General features: G+C 32.7%; 1 protein-coding gene across 1 annotated transcript in view; it reads right to left on the bottom strand.

The window, feature by feature from the left end:
• SSPN (sarcospan) overlaps window positions 1–24,843 on the bottom strand; it is a 42,547-nt gene that overhangs the window by 5,795 nt on the left and 11,909 nt on the right. The window contains exon 2 of the mRNA XM_031938486.1: window positions 2,807–2,893. Coding sequence (XP_031794346.1) covers window positions 2,807–2,893 — 87 coding nt within the window. The remainder of the gene's footprint in view (window positions 1–2,806; window positions 2,894–24,843) is intronic.

Here is a 24,843-nt window from a genome sequence, read left to right as displayed (position 1 = left end):
CTTCTTACTTCAAATACTACACAAATCTAAGAGCGGTTTTTCAAGGCTCTCGCTAGTGTTTCTAGTCTTTCCTAGAGGCCGGATGAGAACATCTAAAGGCCATGGTGGAACTAGCCTATCATGTACACCTTAGTGAAGTGGGCACCTGTAACTTGACGAGCTCACCTACTGAGTTGACCCCTGGTCTCCTGCACAAGGCTTTTTGTAAAACTGAATTCAGTCCATTTCAATAAGCTACTTTGATGTGGTAGTTCTCAAACTTTTCCATAGTAATAGAACCCTTCATTTTAAACAAAACTCGGGCATAAACTTTGTAAGCCAAATCCTCTGAGATGATTATTTTATTATTATAAAAATATTATAGTTATATTATTATTAAATTATAAAATTTTATTATATTATAAATTATAGCATTAAAATTATTATATTATAAAAATAACATAAGGATCATTTAAAACAACGATAGCAACTGGTTCCTTGGAGAACATTTTGAGAAACACTGCTCTGGTACATCTCATCTAAGCATCCGTGTCAACTTTTATGGTGAAGCCATCAGGGACCAGGGGCAGCTAGGTGACACAGAGTGCCAGGCTAGGATTCAGGAAGACTCCCTTTCCTGAGTTCAAATCCAGCCTCAGACACTTACTAACTATGTCACTTAACTATGTTTACCTCAGTTTCCTCATCTGTAAAATGAACTAGAGAAGGAAATTACAAACCACTTCATTATGTCTGCCAACTAAACCCCAAATGGGGTCATAGCTGGGCAGGATTGAAAAACAAGTAAGCAAAACACAAAAACAAAAACTGAAAATAAAGACCAAAGTCCTCTGCTTCATCACGGTCTGTAATGAAAAGATTACCAGAATGAGTCAAAAGAATGGGTTTGAAACCTGCCTGTGATTTTGGGTAAATTATTTAACCTTGATAGGCTTCCATTTCCTCATCTGGACAATGAAGGAGTTGATCTAGATGATATTTAAAGGATAGACTACTATTAAATCTCTGCTGGGTTAAATTAAATTAAATTTCTTCAAGAGGTGGATCATGGCAAAAACCATAGAATCATGATATTTTTAGCATCTTAGACCTCTCTGGCTATCTGGTAAAGTCTGTGGACTCCTTCTTAATACAGAATTTTTAAATGATTGAGGAAATGCTAAATTTAAGCTAATAAAGGGTAGTGAAAATAAAGATGAGATTTTTGCCTCATCTAAATTTAGAGATTACTTGCAAATTTATCAACACTCTAAATTAAAGACCCTTTAGAGAACTTTAGACCTGTAGAGGGGAAGCAAAATTTTAAAAATCTAGGGATGACAATACATTGTCTTTCATCTTACTTGATCAACTGTAATCTGTTTAAATATATATTAGTACATTTTGTTTTACCAAATCCTGACATTTTTAAGTTAAGCATTTATTATATTTTCTTGATTTAAAAAATACACTGTATATTTTATATCTGTTTTTCTTAAAGCAGAAGAAGGAACAATATGAGAGAAGAAAAAATCAATAGTACAAAAAACCTTTTTGTTCTCTGCTGCTAGGAAATGTAGTGCAGGAAATGTAGGGATTTGGTTTTTTCTTACTTTGAATGCTGTGTATCTGTCCCCTTGAGCCCTTTAAAAGGGTGTGTCTACATCACCCCTTGGAACAGATTCTACTATGCAATGGAAATGCCATGGACTTGATTCTGTTCCAATCAAATACACTGTCCATAGCAGAGGAAAAATATACTCAGCTGATGAAAACACATCTGGCTGCCAAATACTGCCTATTCCTCCCCTCATCCTCTTTTGGAATAAGCTACAATAGAAGTATCCAATATACCTTTTTTTTATCTCTGAGCCCTCTCAAAAGAAAAGATTTATATAATTTTTCCATTTAATAATTCTATCGAAAGGTATATGTGTAATATAAAGAAATATAATATATAATATGGAATTATATAATATATAAGATTTATATAATTTTTCCAGTTAATAATTATATGGAAAAGTATATTTTGTATATGTAAATATAATATATAATATGGAATTATATAATATATATAATAGAAGATTTATATAATTCTTCCATTTAATAATTGTATGGAAAGGTATATATATATATATATATATATATATATATATATATGGAAATATGTAATGTATACTATGCTATATATTACATATGCAATATATAATATATAATGTATGTGTGCATACATACATATATGTATATGTGTTTGCTCAACCCAGTATTGTTGGAACAATATTATAAAACTGAATTTCCCAAGGTCTTCTCTTTTCTTATTGGTATCTTTTGTTTTACCATGCATCATTTCCAAATATATCTTTCCTCATATCCAGTAAGCTCTCCTTTGTCACAGAGAACTTAAGAAAAGCACTTCCACAAAGCTAGACAACACATTAACCGTATCTGACGATGTGAACAATATCCCACACCCATAGTTCACTTCTGGGAAGAAAAAGGAAGACACATCAGCAACTTTTTTAGTGAGACCAATTATTTCATATCCACCTAATTGCTGGAAACTATTAATAATTTTTCATCAAGTCTGAGACTTAGCTGTTTTTTTGTTTGTTTGTTAGCAGTTTTTGCTTTGTGTATACATATTGATTAATTGATTGGATAGCCTGACTTAATCCGGATCTAAATGTAACTGTGCTCTCCCAAAGCTTTTCTTTAGCTGACTGACTACTGGAAAATGCATTTTGTGGCAGATCTTTTGTGCATAGGAAGCCAGTCATGTGCTTCCTTCTGAGCAATGCCATAAAAGGAAAAAATAACTGTAACTTACCTTCATAGCAAACTGGATGCATGTTCGTTCGTCAACTTGATATGAGACACAGAGCATAAACAACCCAAGATAGGACACCACACAAACCTGTAAAGGAGTAAAGAGCACTGTCAAGATAAGTCATGTATCCCAGCAACATGTGCTTTGATTTCACTAGCAACATCTTTATAATTGAACTTTTTACCCCATTTAGTGGTCTATAACCTCTGCTTTTTCTTGAGCTTGACTTGGGAAAAACTAGTTTAGAAACAAAGTAAAATCACTTTTAGGGGAAAGAAATTGTACTGGGCTTGGAGTTAGCAACTTCTGGGTTATGAAGCAAATCATTAATTAGCTGTATGATCCTGGGAAAATTCCTTAACCCTTCTATTCCTCAGTTTCCTTATTTATAAATGAGGGGATACAATTTGAGGTCCCTTTCATCTCTAAATACACAATCCTATGATATGTAAATATTTATCAATTCTTTCTATTGCATTTTGTAGACCTTTGAATTTACAAAGAAAGTACAGATGTGAGGTTTTGGAAATCTTAAGAATCATATCTATTTTAATGACTGAATGCAGGACTTGAACCCAGAAATTCCTGGCTCTAAGGCCAACTTTTTTTTTTCTACACCATACTTTTCTGTCTTCTACCCCATTAAAAATAACACTTATGAAAACTCATTTCATAATAGAAAAACATAAACAGCAGAACTGACTTCTCTAACAAATGTACTACTATTAAAGATTCTGAATGGTTTATCTACATTTATCTAGCAAGTCATTCTGCATTTCAATTAATGATACCCAGAATTCCTTATCCCTGGAGGTATTCAACAGTTCTGTTAAAAAGCTTCCTAAAGTACAAACAAATGTGATATTTTTAAGGGAATGAAAATTTCCTTTTCTTTCCATTTATTACATTATTTGTAGAGTGCTCTAATCTTTCACATTATCAGCTCCAAAAAAGTGTGCCTTGAGCTTTATACTAGTTCATGAATCCAAATGCCAAATGTTCTCTATATCTCAAGATCTTTCCAGGATTTTGCATCATTAGTCTGGGCTGCGTGTCTTACTAGCAAGACATAAAATTTCCTGTGGAGAGATCTGTCTACATTAAAACATGTAGCAATGGAATTGATCAGAAAGCTCTACCTGACTGAAAAATATACAAGGTGATGATACCCAAGTTAATTATGTTAATAATGAACCAAGATATGACTGACATTTATAAGTCTTTCATAGATTTGTAGTGAATATTTTAGGGCTAAATCTGATGAATTCTAATGATTTCTAGGTAAGATAACATTGGAAGATAATTACCTATTTCTTTGTTTCACTACTACTTAAGAGAGCTTCTAAGTATGATGAAAGAAAGGCCCTCAATCACGTCACATAAAGGCTGGTTGAAAGAATGAGAGATCCTTATATTGGATGAGAGACAGTTGGAAGGGACAAGCTAACTAGCCATCTTCAAATAATTGAAAGGTTGTTTTATATATATGATAACAATTTGGCTTGTTCTCTTTGACTCTGAAGGACATAACTAGGAAGAGTGCAGGACATTGGAAAGAGGAAGATTTTGACCTGGTAGAAGAGAAAAAAGCATATGAATTGTTAGAGCTATACAAACTGCTATTTTGGGAAATAGTTGGAACCCCTTTACTAAAAGTCTTCAAGCAAAGTTGTTGGCCATTTTTAACCTTCAGTTATGTTGAAAGTAGATTTCAGAAATGAATAAAACTCAATGCCTTCTAAGGTGCCATCCAAATGTAATATTCTATCAGTCTGCGGCATTTTTAAGGTACTTATTAGAAGTGGCTATGTTCCTAATGAAAATTTGGCCTTGAAGTATCATTCTCTCCCATAAAATAACTTTTTGCAGCCCGGAATTTTCATGCTGACATTGCCAAAAAAATTAGAAACTTTATTTTGCCTTTGCCAGTCCATATTTTAATAATCAATATAATTGGCAGCACCTTATAAATCTGATTTTGTACCTCTACTTGAACAAATGTTTCTATTACATAATCCTCTGTAGCTTTATTATAATTGATTTTCTTATCTTAATATTTTCTTATTTAAAATGCAACATCATTTGATAAAATTTTACCCACTCTAGAAGATTATCTTTTAAAGTCAGTGTTTAATTCAGAAATCACATAGAATAAAAATTACCCCTTGAGAAATCTTGTTTGTAGAGACCAGGGACTCCTTAAAAGAAATAATTCTATATCAGAGAGCAGACAGATTTGAAAATAATTGAATGTAAATTTTATTTTCATGTAAACAAAAATGAAACTAGAACTTCTTAAAAAAAAGAAGAAAGCAAAATTAGTTAAAGATCTACTTGGCAGGAACACTGGTGATGAAAGGACTTCACACCTAAGTGTGATGATATTAGAGAGTGATCACACTCCTCCTAACCCATGTTTCATCTGTTTTCCTGCATCACCAAGAGTCAAGAGAAGACATAAGGAAGTCAAAGAGAGGACAAATAGCTAATTAATGCTGGGAAGGCCAAGTTACACCACTCAATGATAAAAAAAAAAAAAAAAAAAGTAGATTGGAGTCGATCAAAGATTAAGGTCAACCAGTAATTCTGAAGAGAGTGAATAGATTGTAGAGGTAATGAAGAAGAGATTCTGGAATCACACTATATATAGAGGAAGAATGAGTTTATCACTAGGAAACTCATCATCATGGAGTCTGCTTAAGATTTGTTTCATCAATACCCTCAGTTGTTTGTTTCCTCTAACTCGAAGATTGGAGGGTAGCCCAGAAAATTTCCTTTTAAAGAGGGCTCAATTTCATCTTATCTTCATTTTGCTCCTATACTAGGTATGCTCTGACACTTCCTATATATCTTTTGAATTTCTTTCTGTGTTTTCCATTAAATTGTAAGCTTCTTGAGGAAAGGAACTGTCTTTCTTTTTTCTTATTTGTACACTCAGCATTTAATACAGTGCCTGATACATAATAGGGACTTAATAAATCTTTATTGTATGCTATCATTCATTCATTCATTCAACATTTATTATGTTTCTACTGTGCTTCTATGAAGCACTGTATTCAGAACTCAGTGAGATCAAATGATATTTAAAACTTAATTCTGCCTTCTTGGAGCTCACACTGTACTAGAAATGCACACAAATATATAAAGTGGTGTGGAGTTTGATAAGTAAATAACAGAAGTAGTTGGGGAGTTCAGAAAAAGTGATATGGAGGAAACATTTCATCTGACTAAGATTTTAAGGAAACAGGTAAGTCAGGCAGGGTGAGTAGACAGGATATCATAAGCAAATGTTTGGAGGTAGGAGAGAACAGGACAATCTTGTGGAGTGGTGAATTTGACAGAATCTCAGGTGAAATGGTGTGATATAAGAAAGGTCTACAAAAATAGATTGGAATCAAATTAAAGAAGGTTAAAAGTATAATATAAAGAGTTTTGCCTTGTTTTGGTTTGCCATTGAAAGCTATTCAAGGTTTTTGAGCAAAGGAGTAATTGATGCTACGAATAAAGATTATGATGATAGATTGGAGGGAAAGTAGAGAATGGGAGACTACAACAGCACTGGTGAGAGATAATTAGGAAGTAAAATAAGATGTTTGTGGAGGTAATGGAAATTAGGGAAATAGTTCCAAAGACTATGAGGAGACAGATAGCCCAGAGCAATGAGAAAAAAAAGATGACTATGAGATGTCTAGTATGAGGTGGTACCAATAATTAAAAAATAGGGAAGTCAGCAACAGTAGAAGATTTTGAAGAGAAGATGATGAATTCAGATCGGTCTATTTTGAACTCTCTCTCATAAAAGAACATTTAGGTGAAACTGTTCAGGAGGCAGAAGAAAGTGCTGGTCTGAAATTCAGGTAAGAGGTGTAGATTAGTGTTATATTTAAAAAGTTTGAAAGAGTGTCTGGATAATTAATCATTTTATTAATAAAAGGATGAGTGACACTCAAATGCCAATGACACAGGACCCATTCAATGTTTATATGCCTTTAGAATGGTGGATGTTCCTAAGGGTGGAAATCAACTCTGATTGGTTAACAAGTAATAATAGAAAACAAATATAATGAGAAGAGGGTTTATTTCAATGACGGCCTTGGGGTATATAGCATCAACCGTCCAAAACTTGGCTGATTTATGAATTTCCATGGTAAAAGGCAAAATCCATATTTTTCCAGATCTCTCTAAGCAAACACAATGAATAAGAATCCAGCCATTTACCTATACTTAGAATATTTTTTAGTTTCTTTGATTAGATCTTAACCTGGATAAGTGTTTGCCCAAGATTTCCCACACTAATTGAGGAAGTAGAAAAGGAAAAAAAAACACCTTAGCTCTAATTCATTAATTATTAATTGGTTTTATATTAATATAACCATGTATTCTATTATTTTAATTAATTCTTAACTATTCATTATACTTCATTATTTATTATATAAAATTATGCTTTGCATATTAAATTATATAATATAACGCATATTAAATTAATATATAAAATTAAATTAAGATTAACATTAAATCAATATACTGTATATAAGTTAATATATAAAAACTTAATACATAGCATAATATAATATAAAATGTAATAATTTCAATTAATCAACAAATTAAAATAGCAATTATATAATTGTTTGATATAAATATTAATGCATGATAATAATTTATATTATGCTATAACAATATTAATATATGAAAGAAAATATTTTTTCATTAAGGATAAATATTAGAAGTCATCTAATGATGTTTGCCTCAGTTTACTTATCTGTAAAATAAGTTGGAGAAGGAAATGGAAAACTGGTATATTTGCCAAGAAAATCCCAAATGGGATTTTCCCCCCCAAATGGGGGTAACAATGAACCAGATATGCCTGAAAATGACCAAATAACAACAGCAATATACATAGACATAGGGGTTAATGAACAAATTAATGGAAAAATCGGGAAAGGGTGGAATTAGGCTACGTGGAGGGATAAGCAATAGCAATAAAGAAGATCAATTTTCCTTCCAAGACAAAAGACTAAAACGAAACTAGGTTCTTTGGTGGGTGAGTTGAGGATACATTAGAAAGCTTACCTCAGATATCCTTAATCCTTGTAGTAAAGTAGACAGTTAGGTCAAATATTGAGAGAAGAGGGTTTGGAGTAGAGCTGGGGAGACCAGGAAGGGCTAGGAACTTTCACTGTGAAGAGCCCAGTTGAGAATCAATAAAAGATGAAGAAAGACTTTGTTAGACAGCAGTTAGGGCTCAGATAAATTAAATTGCAACCATATGTAGGGAAGCCATCTTCAGCCTTGCTTTATGGCTCTCTCTGGCAACCTCTGTCAGGTTAGAAGTGAAAGCAAAAAGAGTAGATAATGGGGGCTGACAAAGTAAATCCAACAGAAGGTTCTGAGTGAAGAGAGGAGAAAGTCTAAAATGGCAACCAATTATGAAATAACTAAGTATGGGGTCTATGCTGAGAGTAAGAAGGCAAATGAAGCCTCACTATGGAACTGTATTGAAATGAGCTCTCACTTCTTTGGTTCCAGCTGAAATGGAGAGTATTTAGAAGTTGTGACTCTTTCAATGAAGACAAAGAGCAAATGGAATTGGAATGAAGGCATGAAGTGGGTAGAAGAGCATATACTTTGTGGCTAAAGGAGAGAATTTTAGGGACTGATATTTTGAAGATGGAGATAGTCAAAGAGTTCTAGCAAATAGTTAAGTGCTTAATAAATCCTTGCTTATTGACTAGCTGGCTAAAAGAATACAACTGAATGGTATTGGACTTGAGAGCATAGCGGTTAACAAGATGCTAGATGGGTCATTGAGACAGATGTTGAAATTACCAAGAATTATATCAGAAGATTAAAATTAAGTGGAAAGAATTAATAGCCCTGTACTTTGGTTATTAAGGAACTGAAGGACTGGCATGGAGATCTGAAGGAAGAACAATGGAAAGGAGAGGGGTTTAGGCAGATAATGAGGGATTTTGAGAAAGAGACAGAGACAGAGACAGAGACAGAAAGGGACAGAGACAGACAGAGAGACAGACACACACACACATACAGAAGTTGTCAAATGATAAAGGTGAAGTCATGATTTGGAAGAGTCAGTGGGGAGCCAGGCTCCCATCAAGGCCTCCTCCTCTCCCTGTGAGTTGAGTGAGTGAACTAGGGAAAAGAGCAGCCTTCTTCACGGGAGAGTTCAGAACCATTAATGATAGCACCAACAGGGGAAAGCCAGGTTTGATTTGATTTAAAGCCAGGAGGTAGAAGAAGCATTTGTGGAAAAGGTCAAGGATATAGACAAGTTTTCTTACAATAGGATGGATATTCCTCAGGGCCTTTGGAAGCCACTGGTAAGGAGGGAAGACAAATAGAACTAACCAGAAAAGGTTTAAAGCTAAGCTATATAGGGACATGACTGAAACAATTGAATAACAACAAACTATAGAAACATTAGTGAAGATACTAATGTATCTATTATCGTAGGTAGTGATTATAGATAACAGAATTTATATATAATAATTGAGCTACTTTTTATATTTTTATAATAACTCAAAGTATTATTCCTGGACATTATGCTGAAATCTGGAGATTTTGTAAAATTAGTATGTCATACTATATAGCACTACTTTATTATTGAACTTTTTATTGCTCCTAAGTGTAAGCAATTTTTGAATAGTATTTATATTATCACCAATTTGGAAATGGGAATGACTTTCTGACCACAGGGAGGAAACCAGATTTCAGATGCCAGACTAAGTGTCTCATTTCCCAAGCTGGCAAGACATAAGAGCGCCAGAGAGACATGGTCTTCTGACTTCCCAGGAGGGAAAGGAAAGAACTCATTCTAATCAGCAATGAGACCCGCCAAGCCTATCTCCATCGGCATTCCCAGAGTTTGGGTCAGTGCTCCTATTAGATATGGTGAGGTGAGGCCTCTGGAACCAGAATAAAGTAGTTATGTGGTGCTTTCAAGGAGTCATTTGTTTGACCAAAAGCAGGACCCGAGGGCAAACAGTTGGTGTCACAAAGCATGAAATTAAATAAGAAATATGTTGCATCAAGAAGCATAAAACTAAAAACATACCCACATACACACGATTGAATTCATGCACTGGCTAGAAATTCAGTTTACAAATGATGTCTGGTACTTTTATATTTTTTAATAAAAGAGGTTATATATCATTTAAACCCCATTCTAGCTGATAAACTTAATTAATGCTATATTAAATGTTACTGATGTGGAGATCATATCTAAAATGCATGTCCATGTATGACCAGAGACCACTTGCTTCTTTAAAAAAAATTTAAATCTTATTTTTTATTTTTTAAAAATTATTTTTTCCCTTTTGGTAATTAAATTTTTTATTTAAAAAATTTTCCCCAATGATTTCTTCAAGCAAAGATGGAAAAAAGAATGAAAATAAGAAAAAGATAGGTATACAATTTAAACAATTCATTCCTGGTCTATTTAAAGATATTGATCATGAAAAATAGCTAATTAAAAAGAGAAAGAACATATCCATAGTTACTTTGTTATTATTAATTTGTTATTATTAATGTAGAAGTATATGATTACCCAAGCTTCAGAAGGGAATAGAGTATGCAAAGAATTATATGCTATTTCTAAAAACGGATGATCAATTTTAACACATACTGGTATACTAAAAAAAGAGGTCCTTATCCAATTACCCATAAAGGAACAGCATCATGTCAATCTTAACATGTTTGCTATAAATTAAACTCCAAGGAGGAAATTGTCACTAAATGGAAAGATAATTCATTTATACTATTTGGAGAGTTAAATACAGGAATTGGTGTGGTTGGCTTTATTTTATATCCAAAGTACAAAAGAAATGTCATTCCATGACATATTTATTTATCTTGTGTTACAGTGCTCATGAAAAGAATTGGGAAAAGACCACCATTAAAATGATTGATATTTATATATCAAAATCTGTTTTAAATTATGAAGAGGTAGAGAAAAACCTATGAAGAGTATAATAAGACCCTCCAAATTAAATCGATATATATTTTGATATTTGATGATTTCAATTCAATGAGGAATAGACAAGGATGACAAGAAATGATAGAGGAGAATATGGGTCAAAAATTAGAAAAGACATTGACTAATGACTTGAAGACTACACAGAAACGTCCAATTTCTACATAATGAACATTTTTAAAGAAAAGAATCAGTAGGTGCTGGACCTGAAAAACACTGAATAACATCACAAAAATGAAATGTATTATATTTTCCCACAAATGAAATAACCCATTACTAATTTAGGAATTATTCTTGAATCAGCTGTGCACCCCCAACTTGTTAGAGCAAAGATGAAAATTAGAATATTAGTAGAAAGAATGAAAATTTTAAACAAGGACACAAAACTTAAATAGTTCAATCCTAACCTATCCAAGCAAGGTAACAAAAGGAAGAAAAAAATTGTTGTCAATTACAATAATAATATAAAGAATTTTAGGTGATTTCAATCAATTGCTATTAAAAAAAAAAGGCATAAAAAGATACCCAAAAGCACCTTAGTTAGAAAAGATCTCATTTACTTGCCTTGATTAGAGAGATTAAAGTCAAATATTTGTTTAGAGTATACATTGTAAAAATCCTACAGAGAAAAATGATGGAAGATTATAAGCAATGTTACTACATAAAAAAAGAAGCAGTGCTAAACAAAACTTATTTTAAGAAAGAGGCCCAACTAAGTAAAATCATTCTGAAGGCAATTAAAAAAGAAAATGATACTATAAATAAAAGAAAAATGGAAAAGATATGCAAATATTTTAAATTATTTTTTTCATCATCAAGAAAAATAGAGCCACACATAGAATCAAACACAACAGTTCCAAATTAGTTAAACAAAGATGGAGAAAGCAACTGGATTAAGTTAAGTGTATATAGAGAAGATATATACCAAGGGTGACATTAGTAATAGAACACTGAGGGATCAATTCCCATCATATCGTATGAAGAAAATGCCAAGAAAAATATATGTGGAAAAAAATTTCAAAATATATTTATAGCCCAAAGGAAACTCCTATAGACTTATAAACCTACTTTACTATGCATTTTAAAAATGAGAATCATCTAAACTCACATTCAGGGATGAGGATATTTGTAGGGAACATGCAAACTTTCACAATATTTCATAGCAGATCATATCTTTATAGAAAATTGACTAAAAGATAAAATGCAAAATGTTACTGTGTTTATTGTCTATTGATTATTTTTAGAAACCTCTTGAGTCAGTAGAACAATTTGCTGTCTTGAATGTTCTGTCTTTAAACTAGGTATTTTCTGACCAGCAGGATGAATACAGAGAGGCTTGAGACACTTGCATGAACTGATGCTAAGTAAAATGAGCAGAACCAGGAGATCATTATATACTTCAACAACGATACTGTATGAGGATGTATTCTGATGGAAGTGGATTTCTTTGGCAAAGAGACCTAATTCAGTTTCAAATGATCAATGATGGACAGAAGCAGCTACACCCAAAGAAAGAACACTGGGAAATGAATGTAAACTGTTTGCATTTTTGTTTTTCTTCCTGGGTTATTTTTACCTTCTGAATCCAATTCTTCCTGTGCAACAAGAGAACTGTTCGTTTCTGCACACATATATTGTATCTAGGATATACTGTGACATATTCAACATGTATAGGATTGCTTGCCATCTAGGGGAGGGAGTGGAGGGAGAGAGGGGAAAAATTGGAACAGAAGTGAGTGCAAGGGATAATGTTGTAAATTATTATTGTATTGTACATATTATGTATGTATATTACCCTGGCATGGGTTCTGTCAATAAAAAGTTATTATAATAAAAAAAATAAAATTAAAAAAAATAAACTAGGTATTTCCCACCAATAAATCAAAATCATTCAAAATTCCTGGAAAGATTTAATAAAAATAAACTTATTTACTGATGTTCTCATTAGAGATATCAGGTAAGATATAAAACAGGGAGAAGTACAATTCCTAAAGATATTCGGTATCATGATGGAATAGATCCCATACAAAATTCAAGTCAAAGGAGAATTTTCTATGAATGATGAGATCCTACAGATGTACCTATCTGCAAATGACAAAGTGTTGATTGCATCAAGACCATAAACATTGAAAAACTTTCTGGAAGAGGTTCATAAGAATTCAAAAGACTTTTGTTCAAAAAACCTAGCCTGTAAAAACCAAATGGATAAAAAATTTCTTTTGGTCCAAATTATAATGTATAGTTTGAGGAAATACTTATGAAAATTCATCAATCATTTTTATATCTATAACTATGTGTGCATATATATAATGTAAATTTAGATAATATATAAATTTTAGGTCAAATTGCTTTTTGTTTTATTTTTTCAGGAACTATTCAAGCTCACTTAGAATAAAAATGGGTAATGAAAGTCCCATGCAATAGAAAAGAAGTCATACTATGTGCATGCATACACACATCAGTGTTCTTTTCATCTTTCTAAGAGAATAATTTACAGAGAAAGGGAATGTCAACATTCATTAGCAGGGGAATTTTCTCATGTGGTAGTTTCTGTGTATCTGTAAAAGCAAAAAAGTAAAAGGTCTTTTCCCTCTATCTATCTACCTATCTATCTATCTATCATCTATCTATTTACCTTTCTCTCTTCCTATCTCTCTCTATCAACCTATCTTTATCTATCTACCTCTCTCTCTCTCTCTACCTCTTTCTATCTACCTCTCTCTATCTTTCTATCTCTATCTCTCTCTATTTATCTACTTATCTTTATCTACTTACCTACCTACCTATCTATCTACTCATCTCTATCTATCTATCTACCAATCTCTATTTATCTACCTCTGTCTATTTATCTATCTACCTACCTATCTCTTTCTATCATCTATCTATCTACCTACCTACCTCTCTATCACTCTATCTATCTATCATTTATCTATCTATCTACCTACCTCTCTATCGCTCTATCTACCTATATTTATCTACCTATCTACCTATCTGTATCTGTGTATATATATGTGACATACAGTACCAATATATATATATATATATGTATATGTGTGTGTGTGTGTATGTGTGTGTGTGTGTGATATACAGTACAAATAGACAGTATGTTAGCACTTAAATTAAACTCGAGAAAGGCTTGCTGGATTTCTTCATGGAAATTGTAAATTACTATAACAACATCAAACTCCTCCTAGAAACAAAACCCCAACTTGTGAACAATTCTATTCTTCTAATATTGTCACATGGCTACAAGCCATCTAGCATAAAAATCGCCAAAGAACTGATAATGAACATCATACACAGAGTACCGGAGAGGTGGAGATTGGTGATGCGAATAAGAAATGTAAAGAACCTAAGTTTAAAATGTCCACAAGGGCCAGGAAGGTTTTGGGGAAAGTGATGGAGTAGGTTGGTAAATTCAAGCTCTCCCTATTTCCCCCACAAATTGAGCAGATTTGTGCCTCAGGGCAAACACAGACTGGTGAAAAATCAAGAAGACTTGGGGCAGAACAGGGTCCTCCTGACACAACCAAGAAGATCTGAAGAAAGACCCTGGGCTGGGGATTAACCTTTCTGAAGTTCAAACACCTCCAGGCTAGCTCCACAGAAACATCCAGGGGGCCCCTGGAGCCAGCTAAGTGAGACTGGAGCCTCAGCTGGATTGTGGGCACTTGCACAGGGGGAGCTCTTTATTTGGGGTTCCTGGTCAGAGGCAAGAGCTGAAGGGAAGCTTGAGGCACCATCCCCCACCCTACAATTCAAGGTGCTTACACTAATAGCTCTCATTAAAAAAATGAATCCTACCATTGAAACATCTTATGGGAACAGGGAAGACTGGGATTCATCCTCAGAGGAGGATACTTTAGTTTAAAAAAAAAAAAAGCTTCTACTCCAAAGAGTAAGATGAAATGGCTTCCCACTTAGAGACAATTTATAGAACTCAAAAAATAATTTAAAAATCAAATGAGAGACACTGAGGAAAAAGTAAAAACAAGAAAAGCAAGATTGTGAAAAAAGTTAACCAATTAGAAAGGGAGATACAAGAGTCTCAAAGATGATAATAATTCTTTGAAAATTAGAATCGGGCAAGGGGAAGCCAGTGAAGCTATAAGAGAGAAAGAAATAACAATACAGATTATAAAGAATGAGAAAACAGAACAGAATGTGAAACATAAGAAAAATGACAGATCTGAAAAACAGATCAAGAGAAAATATAAGAATAATTGGACTGTCAGAAAGTTGTGACCAAAAAGAAAATCTTGACACAAGAATGCAGGAAGTAATCCAAGGAAATTGTCCTGGAGTGATAGAACATGCAGGGAAAGGAGAAATAGAAAAAAATCTATCAATCACCACATAGGAGATCCTTTGTGAAAAACATACAGGAATATTTTTGCCAAATTTCAAAACACCCAGATCAAAGAGAAAAATTTGCAAGAAACAAGAAAAACAATCCAAATATGCTGGAACTACAATTAGAATTGTACAAGACTTAGCAACAACTACAATAAAAGACCAATGTCCTGGAATCATATCTACCAAAATTCAAAAGAACTAGGCCTGCAGCCAAAAACATCATATCCAGAAATATTATCTATTATTTTGAATGAGAAAAAAAGGACCTTCAATGAACTTGTAGGTTTTCAGCACTTTCTATCAACCAAAACCTAAATTAACAGAAAATTTAATATCTAAAGCCAATATCAAAGATCAATTTTAGTAACTCAACATGGACAAGCTGTTTAAATATGGATAAATTATTTCCTTTTTTACATGAGAAATGTATATTATATGTTTAAAATTCACATCAACAATAAGGCAGCTCAAAAGAAAGATCGGAAGAGTTAAGATAAAAATAGTAATCATGTTATACAAATGAAGTGCAGAGGAAGAATAGACACAGAGGCCATAGAGGGGGGAGGAGGGTTGGTAATTCTGAAAACCTACTCACATCAGGAATGGGTTCAATAGGCAACACTATATATATATATATATATTAAGGGTAAAGAAAAATCGGGGCAAACTAGGTGGATGGGGTAGGAAAGAGTGAGAGAAGAAGACAAGGGAAGGATCCTTGGGTGTGGGGGAGGTTGAGTAATAGCAGAGCAAGTTATGGAGTAGAATTTAATTAAAAGGTCAGCAAGGATAGGATAGATATATATATATGTGGAGTATGCGCATGAGTTTGGGTATGTATGTATATATCTACATATGTACACATAAATATATCTGCAGCTTGCTTGGGAGTATGGGGGGATGAAAAGAGGGAAAAAAATAAAGTAAATAAGGTACACAGCAAAAAACCAAAGAACAATTTATAAGGAAGAAAAAATTGACATTCATGAATAAAATTTCTTCTACTAATACTTCTACTCTGTCTATTCTTTCTCTCCATTTCATTTGTATAACATGATTACTCCCTTTTGTGCTCTGTTTGTCTCTCCCCAAGTGAGAAATACAGAGTTAATTAGAAATTCCTGCTCCATTCCTCTCCAGATATTATATCTGGTTCTGATTATACTGTCATTCTCACACTCTATAGTGGGTTAATATTTATTTCTATTTCTTGGCCTATCCAGCTTACTCTTTCTGTGTATTGAGTATATATCATCATCCCAAAAAACAATGTGGATACCTAAACACTGAGTTAGGAATATTCAGAACAAATAGACTTCATCAATACTTTGTACCCTTTTCATTATTTTTAATGCCTAAAGATATTCTTACTCTCAAAGATTATGAAAAAGTGCTTTTTATTAGTATTTATTTCTTTACATGCAATGAGCATTTATATTATGGTCTTGTTACATAGATACAGCCTCAAATTTATTTCCTTCCTCCTTTTTTCAGGGGGCAAATGATTGACAGAAGTGTTTGACAGGACTCCCTGGGGAAAACACTTTCTCTTGTCCAATATCTTTTAATGTGCCTTTCCCCTATTCCTGCCATTCCCTTTATTTCCCCACTGTTTGCATTCATATGTCCCTAATGTGCATTTTCTCCAGGAAGTTTTATCACCTCTGATACTGCTCCCATGTTCTAGGTTTTAAATTCTTTAATTCAATAAATGTAGTCTCATTTTGGGACTATCACATTACATCTTTAAAACCAACTGACCAATAAGAGTAGCAACAGATCTATGTCTGTTTTATTGGATGAAAATTTTTTTAAAATTTCCCTGAAGTCTCATCCACTTAACTGGATTTCCATGACAAATTTGGTATCCTTTACTAACAAATGACAAATTAAATATTCTGAACTTTTTTAATGCAATGCAGTCACTAAGAAAGGCATTTTACATATAATATTTATTTTGGGTTTAGATAACATGCTGTAATATATTTCATTGGCACTTCAAAACCAAATCAAAACAAACCACATGTATCAGGTCTTCAAGATTCCTGCAGGATTCAAGGAGGATAACTGAATGTGATTTAAGAAATTTTCTTGGCTTCTTATTGCTCTCTCCAAAGAGTCTTACAGTTTTGATGCGGTATTAAACCACAGTCCAGCCTGTGACCAGAGCTATTATATTCCCTCATGTAGTTTAGCCCAAAGATTGCAATCAGCCAGTTAAGTCCTACTCAGAAAAATTTCCTACAGAGGAATTGCCTGGGCAATGAAATTATTGTAGGTATAAAATACATGATATATATATATGCATTTAACTTGTTACCCAAAGTTGCCAGTTGGATAACAGCTTGTATTAGTGTTCTTAGCTCCCCAGACCCCACTAAATATAAATTTATTCTTTTGTTTTGTGGGTTTAAATTCTACCCATTTAAAACAGAAAAAAAGAACCCCTTCTCTTTATTGCTATTGGTGATGGACCCAATACCAAAACAAATAGGCTACCACAGTTGACTGATAGTTTGGGAGCAATCTGTAATTTCTTAGGTGATCTAATGTGGCATTTTGTCACTGTATAAGTTGATGTCATCATCATTTCTACCATTGTTTTCTGGCTTCCTGTGGCTTTTGCCTATTGGTTCCCCTCTCTGGGACTAAGTATCATAAGTCTGGACATAAAAAAATTTCCACACAGTCAGAGATCTCATCATCCATCCCTAATTAAATATCATGAGTTTCTTTAAATGATTCTGATAAGACACAGTTTTGAGTCCCCTCAACATCCCCTGAAATAGAGGCTGAAATAAAATGGAACTATCACCTCCATTTTTCTAGACTCCAAATTTCTATTAATGTCATTTAAGGTCACATAATTTTTTTTTCTGTCATGACACACTATTAACCAACAAGCCTTTTTTACATACAATCTTGTATGGCTATATCTTTTTCATCCTATATTTGGTCAATTTAAAAAACCCAAGTGTATAATTATTCAATTAGTCTTATTAAATTTTATCTTTAAATGAAGAAAGGCAAAATATAGTTCATCTTTAAATAACAATATTTTTTAAATGCTGAGGTCACAAATAAAAGGAAAATGGTACATAGATATCAGTATTTGCATAACAAATTAATTTTCTTAACCAATGACAGTGGAACTACCACATTTGGAATATAACATTGTGATCACTAATAGGATATTGAAATCAAAAGATAGAGAAAAGTAGAAAGACTGGACCAGATTAAAACAAGGTAAATTTGTGTAGAAGTTAACACAATCTTCAAAGCACTAAGTAATAATTTTATAAAACATATGGAGGGGGAAGGGAAGATAATAAAAAAAATGAGAGGAGACCTTGTAGATAATATAACTACTAAAAAAAGGTGATTAAGAGAACATCAGTTTCTAATATTTACAAAATTTTTGTAAGATTTAACTATACTTATAATCAAGAATATCTTTGATGAATATAGGAACGGTATGCTATGGTAAAATACATATTTGCAATTACAGACCTGACTGAAAGATCAGAAATTTTATAATATTCTATTTATTATTTGAAAAGAAGAAAGAAGGAAAAGAAAGGAAAATAGTAAGAAGAAAAGGAAGAAGAAGAAGAAATAGAAGTAGAAAGGCAAGAAGAAAAAAGAAGGAAAGAAAAAAGAGAAGAAAAGAAAGAGAAGAGAAGGAGGAGAAAGAGCTCTTCTTTTCAAATTAGTAGGTCGGATCCAGAGAATGTTGGGTTTTCCACCCTCCCACTGGTATTCGAGCAATATCCCCAGATTATGTAATGGCCATGTCTTCATTGGAAGCCAAGGTTACCACATAGTTTCACCAGGCTTAAGGGGAACTCTGTGGTTAGGACAAAAGGATTTCCAGCAACCAGAATCTGTGTCTCTTTGTCCCATGTGCTCTCTATGCTTGAGCTTAATTTTCCTGAGACTCTTGATGTGTTTATGAGAAAGTATGTTATAAACTTGACGATACACTTCAGACCAAATATTCTTATTTTAGTACCTTAATAAATATCACTTTATAAAACCTACTTACGATTAGCTGACTAATGATTCTCAATTGATAATCTGAGAGAGCACACCAGTGGGAACCCAAGCTGATGGCATTTGAAAAAGGTATTTCCAACTCTGCTCAGAAACCCTTAGAACCATAAGGAAGAGATGCAATCTCATTCAGGGACCTGACTTCTCTGTAAGTAGGGATAGTTCTAACAAGGATCATCAAAGTCTATGTGATTATGCTATCCAGATAAGAGTTTTTAAACAATCTAAGAATTATAGAATCAATCTTTTTCTTTAACAAAAATAATTCTAAAATTGTTTTTGCTACATAAAAATGTAAATTGTAGTAGCCATATTGAGTATGTGTTTCCTCTGATTAGATTATTGAAATATTTCATAGACAAACATATATTCCATCTTCTCCCTTACTTCCACATTCAGTTAGTTGTCATAGCTTGTCAATTCCACTTCTATAACATTTCTCACATCTCTCTTCTCCCTCTACTTACATGTACACTATCCTAGTTCAGATTTTTATCTCACCTCATCTGTCCTATTGCAGTTGTCTCCTAATAGGTTAAATGAGATAAAAGTTTGAATTTTGACAAGATGAAACCTAGAAATAAATATATTGTTTATCAAAAATACACTTAAAGCATATAGATCCACTCAGCTGAAATGAAAGATTGGAATAACTCTATTATGACTCAACTGTATCTCTAAATCAGAGATGGTGATCATGGAAGTCATTTAAGCCAAAAGCAATAAGCATGATGAAATAAGAAAAATGCATTATGAATAGATTGTATATAATGTAATATTCAATACTAAAGTTATACATATGTACATGTATATACACACACATATATATTCTATATATTCATGCTAAATGCCATAGTATCTAAATACTTAAAGTTGATTGAACCACAGAAAAACCTAGATAGTAAAACAAAACAGTTGTTGTTGAGTACTCCACCATTCCCCTTTCAGAATTGGGCAAATTTAATCAAAATATAAATGAGGAAGAAATTAACAACCTAAATAGAATTTTAGGAAAATTTAATATGATGGACCTTTGAAAATTTCTTAATCAGAATCATAAGGGATGTGTGTATCTATATACCTATATATATTATATTTAATTTATCTAATTACCAAGAAGTGTGTTTATAGAGTTAGACACAATAACTATAAAATGTATTTGGAAGAACATGTCAGGTATCTCAAGGAAAATAATAAGAGTAGTAATGAAGCTTAATAGATTTCAATAGATGTAACGAAAGAGTAAAAAACCAAAACTTTTTGTTACTCTTACCAAAAAAACAAAACAAAAGTTTATCAGATTAATAAACTAAGCAATATCCAGAAGCAACGGGAGTTTGGTAGAATAGAAAAAGTACTTAAGTTGGAGTCAAGAAGGCTTAAGCTTGTATTATTAGTCTTATTAACTGTGTTCCATTTCTTTAACTATAAAACAGTGCTAATATATAGGTGAGTGCACTAAAAATAATTTATTTTAATTTTAACAAAATTTCTTAAGCTAGAACATGAATGTAAAATTTATCACCACCACCACCACCATCATCATCATCATCATCATTTTGCTGAACTCCAGAGGTCACAAAGAAAGGAAAGTTGCAGAGATAGATTTAGGTTTAGTACAAGGAAAAACTTCCTAACAATTACGGGTAAACTTCCATTCACTACTGATCTTTAAACACAGGCTGGATGCCTCAGAGGTGACTATCATTATTCAAATGTAGGTTGTTTTAGATAGCACTTATAGTTACTTCTAATTTTAATTATATGTCCTCCTACACAATTCATGTTATATTTGTTATTATTTATGTTTATATTATATTATTATATTACATATCATATAATAATAAATAACACATTTATAGCACTTTAATATTTACTAAACACTTTTCTTACAAATTTCTCCTACCATCTTTCTATTCTGGTCTGAGGTATTTGTTATAGTTAAATCTCACTTTTTTGTTTCTCAAATTGTTAGATTTTTATCATGGGTGGAAATAATTAACTATTTGAAAAGATACTTTCAATGTAGCTTTATAATTTGCATTGCTATATAGCTTAGCCAAACCTGTTGCAAAAGCACTGATATAAATGGTAATTAAAAAGTGCCAGTTAAGTGATTGGTCTAGATTCTCAGAACACATTGTGTTTTGGAGATATCCACTTGCATTTTTACAAGTTACTTTTTAAAGATATTTAGAAAAACTATTCTTATGACAGGAATAGAAATTGAAATTTAGGAGACAGACTGATAACAAAATGAGAGACATTTGAATACTATGAAACCTGATATCTTGCTATTGCTTTCCATGATTTTCCTTTCAGAGTTTAATAGAAAAAGCACTAGGAAATGAAGAAATATCCATAAATATTATGACAATAAGGAGTTGCACTAATATGAAGAAACACACTGAAAATTATTTAGAGAACTAAAAGATCATTGTAAACTGACATCCCATAGCTGAGTGTTTCATTAATTTATTTATAAAACTCTTTAACATACAAAGTCCTGCTGTTATCCTCTGTGTTCTCATTGTGGTTATTCAGATACAGTCTGTTTGATTAAAGAATTAATTAATTGGGACTTTGGCATGATCTAATTTTATATATCTGTTATGAGTAATACTGTTTTACTATTTTTGAGAAATTACTGTAAATTCTGCAATACAATCCATAGAAATCTTTTAAAGAACACAATTGTATAAGACTAGTATTATATATGTATTTAATCATCAGGTGACATTAGTCACTATCTTGATCCTATTCAAAAAGAAAGCCCATTTCTACTAAAATCCTTCTCTGCATAGTGTCTTGTATTCATGGATACACTCACCCTCAAAGTCTTCAAGATTGGGTGAGTCAACCCAAGAAGTAAGGCAACCCAAGAAGTAAGTGTGAAAACTAGATTAGTTTTCACTGAACATATAAGAAAATGTTTTTCAAGAGAGAGAGAGAGTCCCTAACTTGTAGTTGGAAGGCCTGACTGAATCTTGGGTCTTAAATTACTAGTTTTGTAATTTTGGGCAAATCATTTTACTTCTCTGTGTCATAGTTTCCTCATCTGGATCAATGGTTCACAAAGGCTGTATCATGTCTCTCTAATGTACACAGAACTCCTGAGTTTTGCTCATCATATTCTCTTTTCCCCTTCCTTTTGCTGAATTTCTATCCATACTTTAAAGTTTAACTCAAATGCCATCTCTTTAAGAAAACATTCCATGATCCCTTCCATCTCCACTCAGACTTTATTTGACACTATATTTGCACCTTTCCTGTGCACTTAGTCGTTCCTAAGTTGTTTTAGCAATAAGATATAGTGCTTAGAGAGTGGGCCTTGGAACCCTGCAGAACTGAGTTTAAGTCCAGTCTCTGACCTATACAGGCAGGTCTCTATATGTTGTAGAGAAGATACCAATCTTCACTGGTGGAAGGAATTTCCTTACCTCTTAGGCAATATTGGCTATACTGCCAATAAAATAATAGTAATCATCCCTCTGCCCACTGCTATCTTCCCACTGGACTAGGACTTCTTAAACTTTTTCCACTCATGACCCCTTCTTGACTAAAAAATGTTTACATCACCTTGAATATAAAGACATATAAAACAGGTATACAAATCAAACATTTCCTCATAATAAATTATAATTTCACAACCATCCTATATGGAGTCCCAACCCACAGTTTAAGAAGCTGGGTACTAGCTATGAGCTCCACAAGGCCAGTATCACCTTTTCCTTAAACTTGGTGTCTAGATCCAAATCTTTATCTTATATCACACGCAGAAGATAGAATTGTCTTCTTTGTATTTAATAAATGGTTGTTAAATTTAATTAAACGATGAGAGTCAAGCCATTTACAATGTTCCAGCATGAGAGCAATTTGTGTAGGATTATATAAAACAACAAAATTACTATAATCATAGCTTCATTTTTCAAAATAACATTTGAATATATAAGCCACACAAACCCTGAAAATCAGCCCCAAATTTTGTTAATGAAAAAAACAAGCCAACTTGGGAAGGTTTGGTATATGTCAGCTCATCGACTGTTTTTATCTCAGAGCTTGCTGTGTAGGAACATGAGAGAAATGTGTAAAAATATATCTGAATGCCTAATCTGCAAAATATAATGTTCTGATTCAAGGTTTTGGATTGGGGAGGGAAGAAAGTTGTTTTTAGCTTATTTAAATCAGCTTGTCATCATCAAAGTATTTATGGATACCCTATTGAGTACATGTCACTGGGGAGATGCTTTTCTTCTCTAGTGATCTATAGTTCTATGTGATGTTTTCTTTCCCCAAAAGAAGGTATCTACCTAACTGAAATGAGAATGAAGGAAATACTATTCTGCCTTGGAAGAGAGCCTGATACAGCTTTACTGGCAGAATTTGCTGTGAGATAAGACTTCTCTGCTGAATCTAATGTGATACACCTGACAATCACAAAATGATGGGTGGAGTGGTTTTTCTAGTAATACAACTAAAATTATTTCACCATCAGGATCTAGTTAGCACATTAGTCATTTTCCTTCTTTCCCTGTCACTTGCCAGGGTTTTTTTTTAAATAATAGAAAGGTTTTTTTTAAAATAATAAAGTATCTTAAAGTTCTTTAAACTATTCATTACAAATACTGAATCAAAGTCTTTAAAAACAGCACTTGAGTGGGATGTGACTGAAACAAGAATCCTGGTGGTCTTGTGTTCTATCTTTTACAAAACTCCTGCATTGTCAACCAAGTAGGGAAATGCTTATTTCTAGGTTGATACAGTCCCCACTGATCGTCCACAAAAGAAAGTGGGTACATTTATTTGTGAACAAGAATCCATCATTTCTATTTCATTGGCCTAGAGTCTAGAAATCTTGGTGGCTTTTTGCCAGCCCACTTGAAACTGGGCCCTAAAATACATTATCCTTTTTTAGCCTAATTATACTAGGAGGAGGATAGATGTCCAATTCCTGTGTTTCTAGCAATGTTTAGCTCTAACCAAAAAAAATATGTCCTAAAGTTGACATGGAAACATTATAGTAGACCTGATATATGTATTCCAATTTATTTTTAAGAGCAGAATGTTTTCTCCATAATATTCATGAGGAACTGAGATTAAATAGCACAGAGAGGTAGGAAATCAGACAATTTTTATTCAATTCTTTTCTGCGCCCTCACTCTCCAGTATTTCAGATTTGTTCAGAAATTGATGAAAAGAAAAGCTCACTATTTAAATGATTCATTCTATAGATGAAGATAATTGCTTGGTACTAGTAGTGGATAAGTGACTGTGAGGAAAATTATATTTTATATAATTATATATAACATATATAATTATATTTTATATGTTTATCTATTATATATAATTATGTTATATATAATTATATTTTAATAGGAAAAATGTAATATGCATGAAACAGTTGCCACAATGAAACACAGTCAATGAAATTCTTTAGGTTTTTACCCAAATCCACTGTTTAGAATAACTACTAGCAATCTTATACTTAAAGAATCATTACCCAAAAAATGAAAATATCACAACTAGTATTTTACTCGATTTTACTAGATCATAAAAAAAATCATGAGAAGTGGATTCCCCTGAATTTCCAAAATATTTTGGGTGAAGAGATCACTGCTCTTCAATGCATTGTCTTCAA

The sequence above is a fragment of the Sarcophilus harrisii genome, chromosome 5 (assembly GCF_902635505.1).
Source record: "Sarcophilus harrisii chromosome 5, mSarHar1.11, whole genome shotgun sequence".
NCBI classification, from domain to species: domain Eukaryota; kingdom Metazoa; phylum Chordata; class Mammalia; order Dasyuromorphia; family Dasyuridae; genus Sarcophilus; species Sarcophilus harrisii.
Note: the sequence above shows the minus strand (reverse complement) of the source record. Positions and strands in the feature narration are given on the sequence as shown.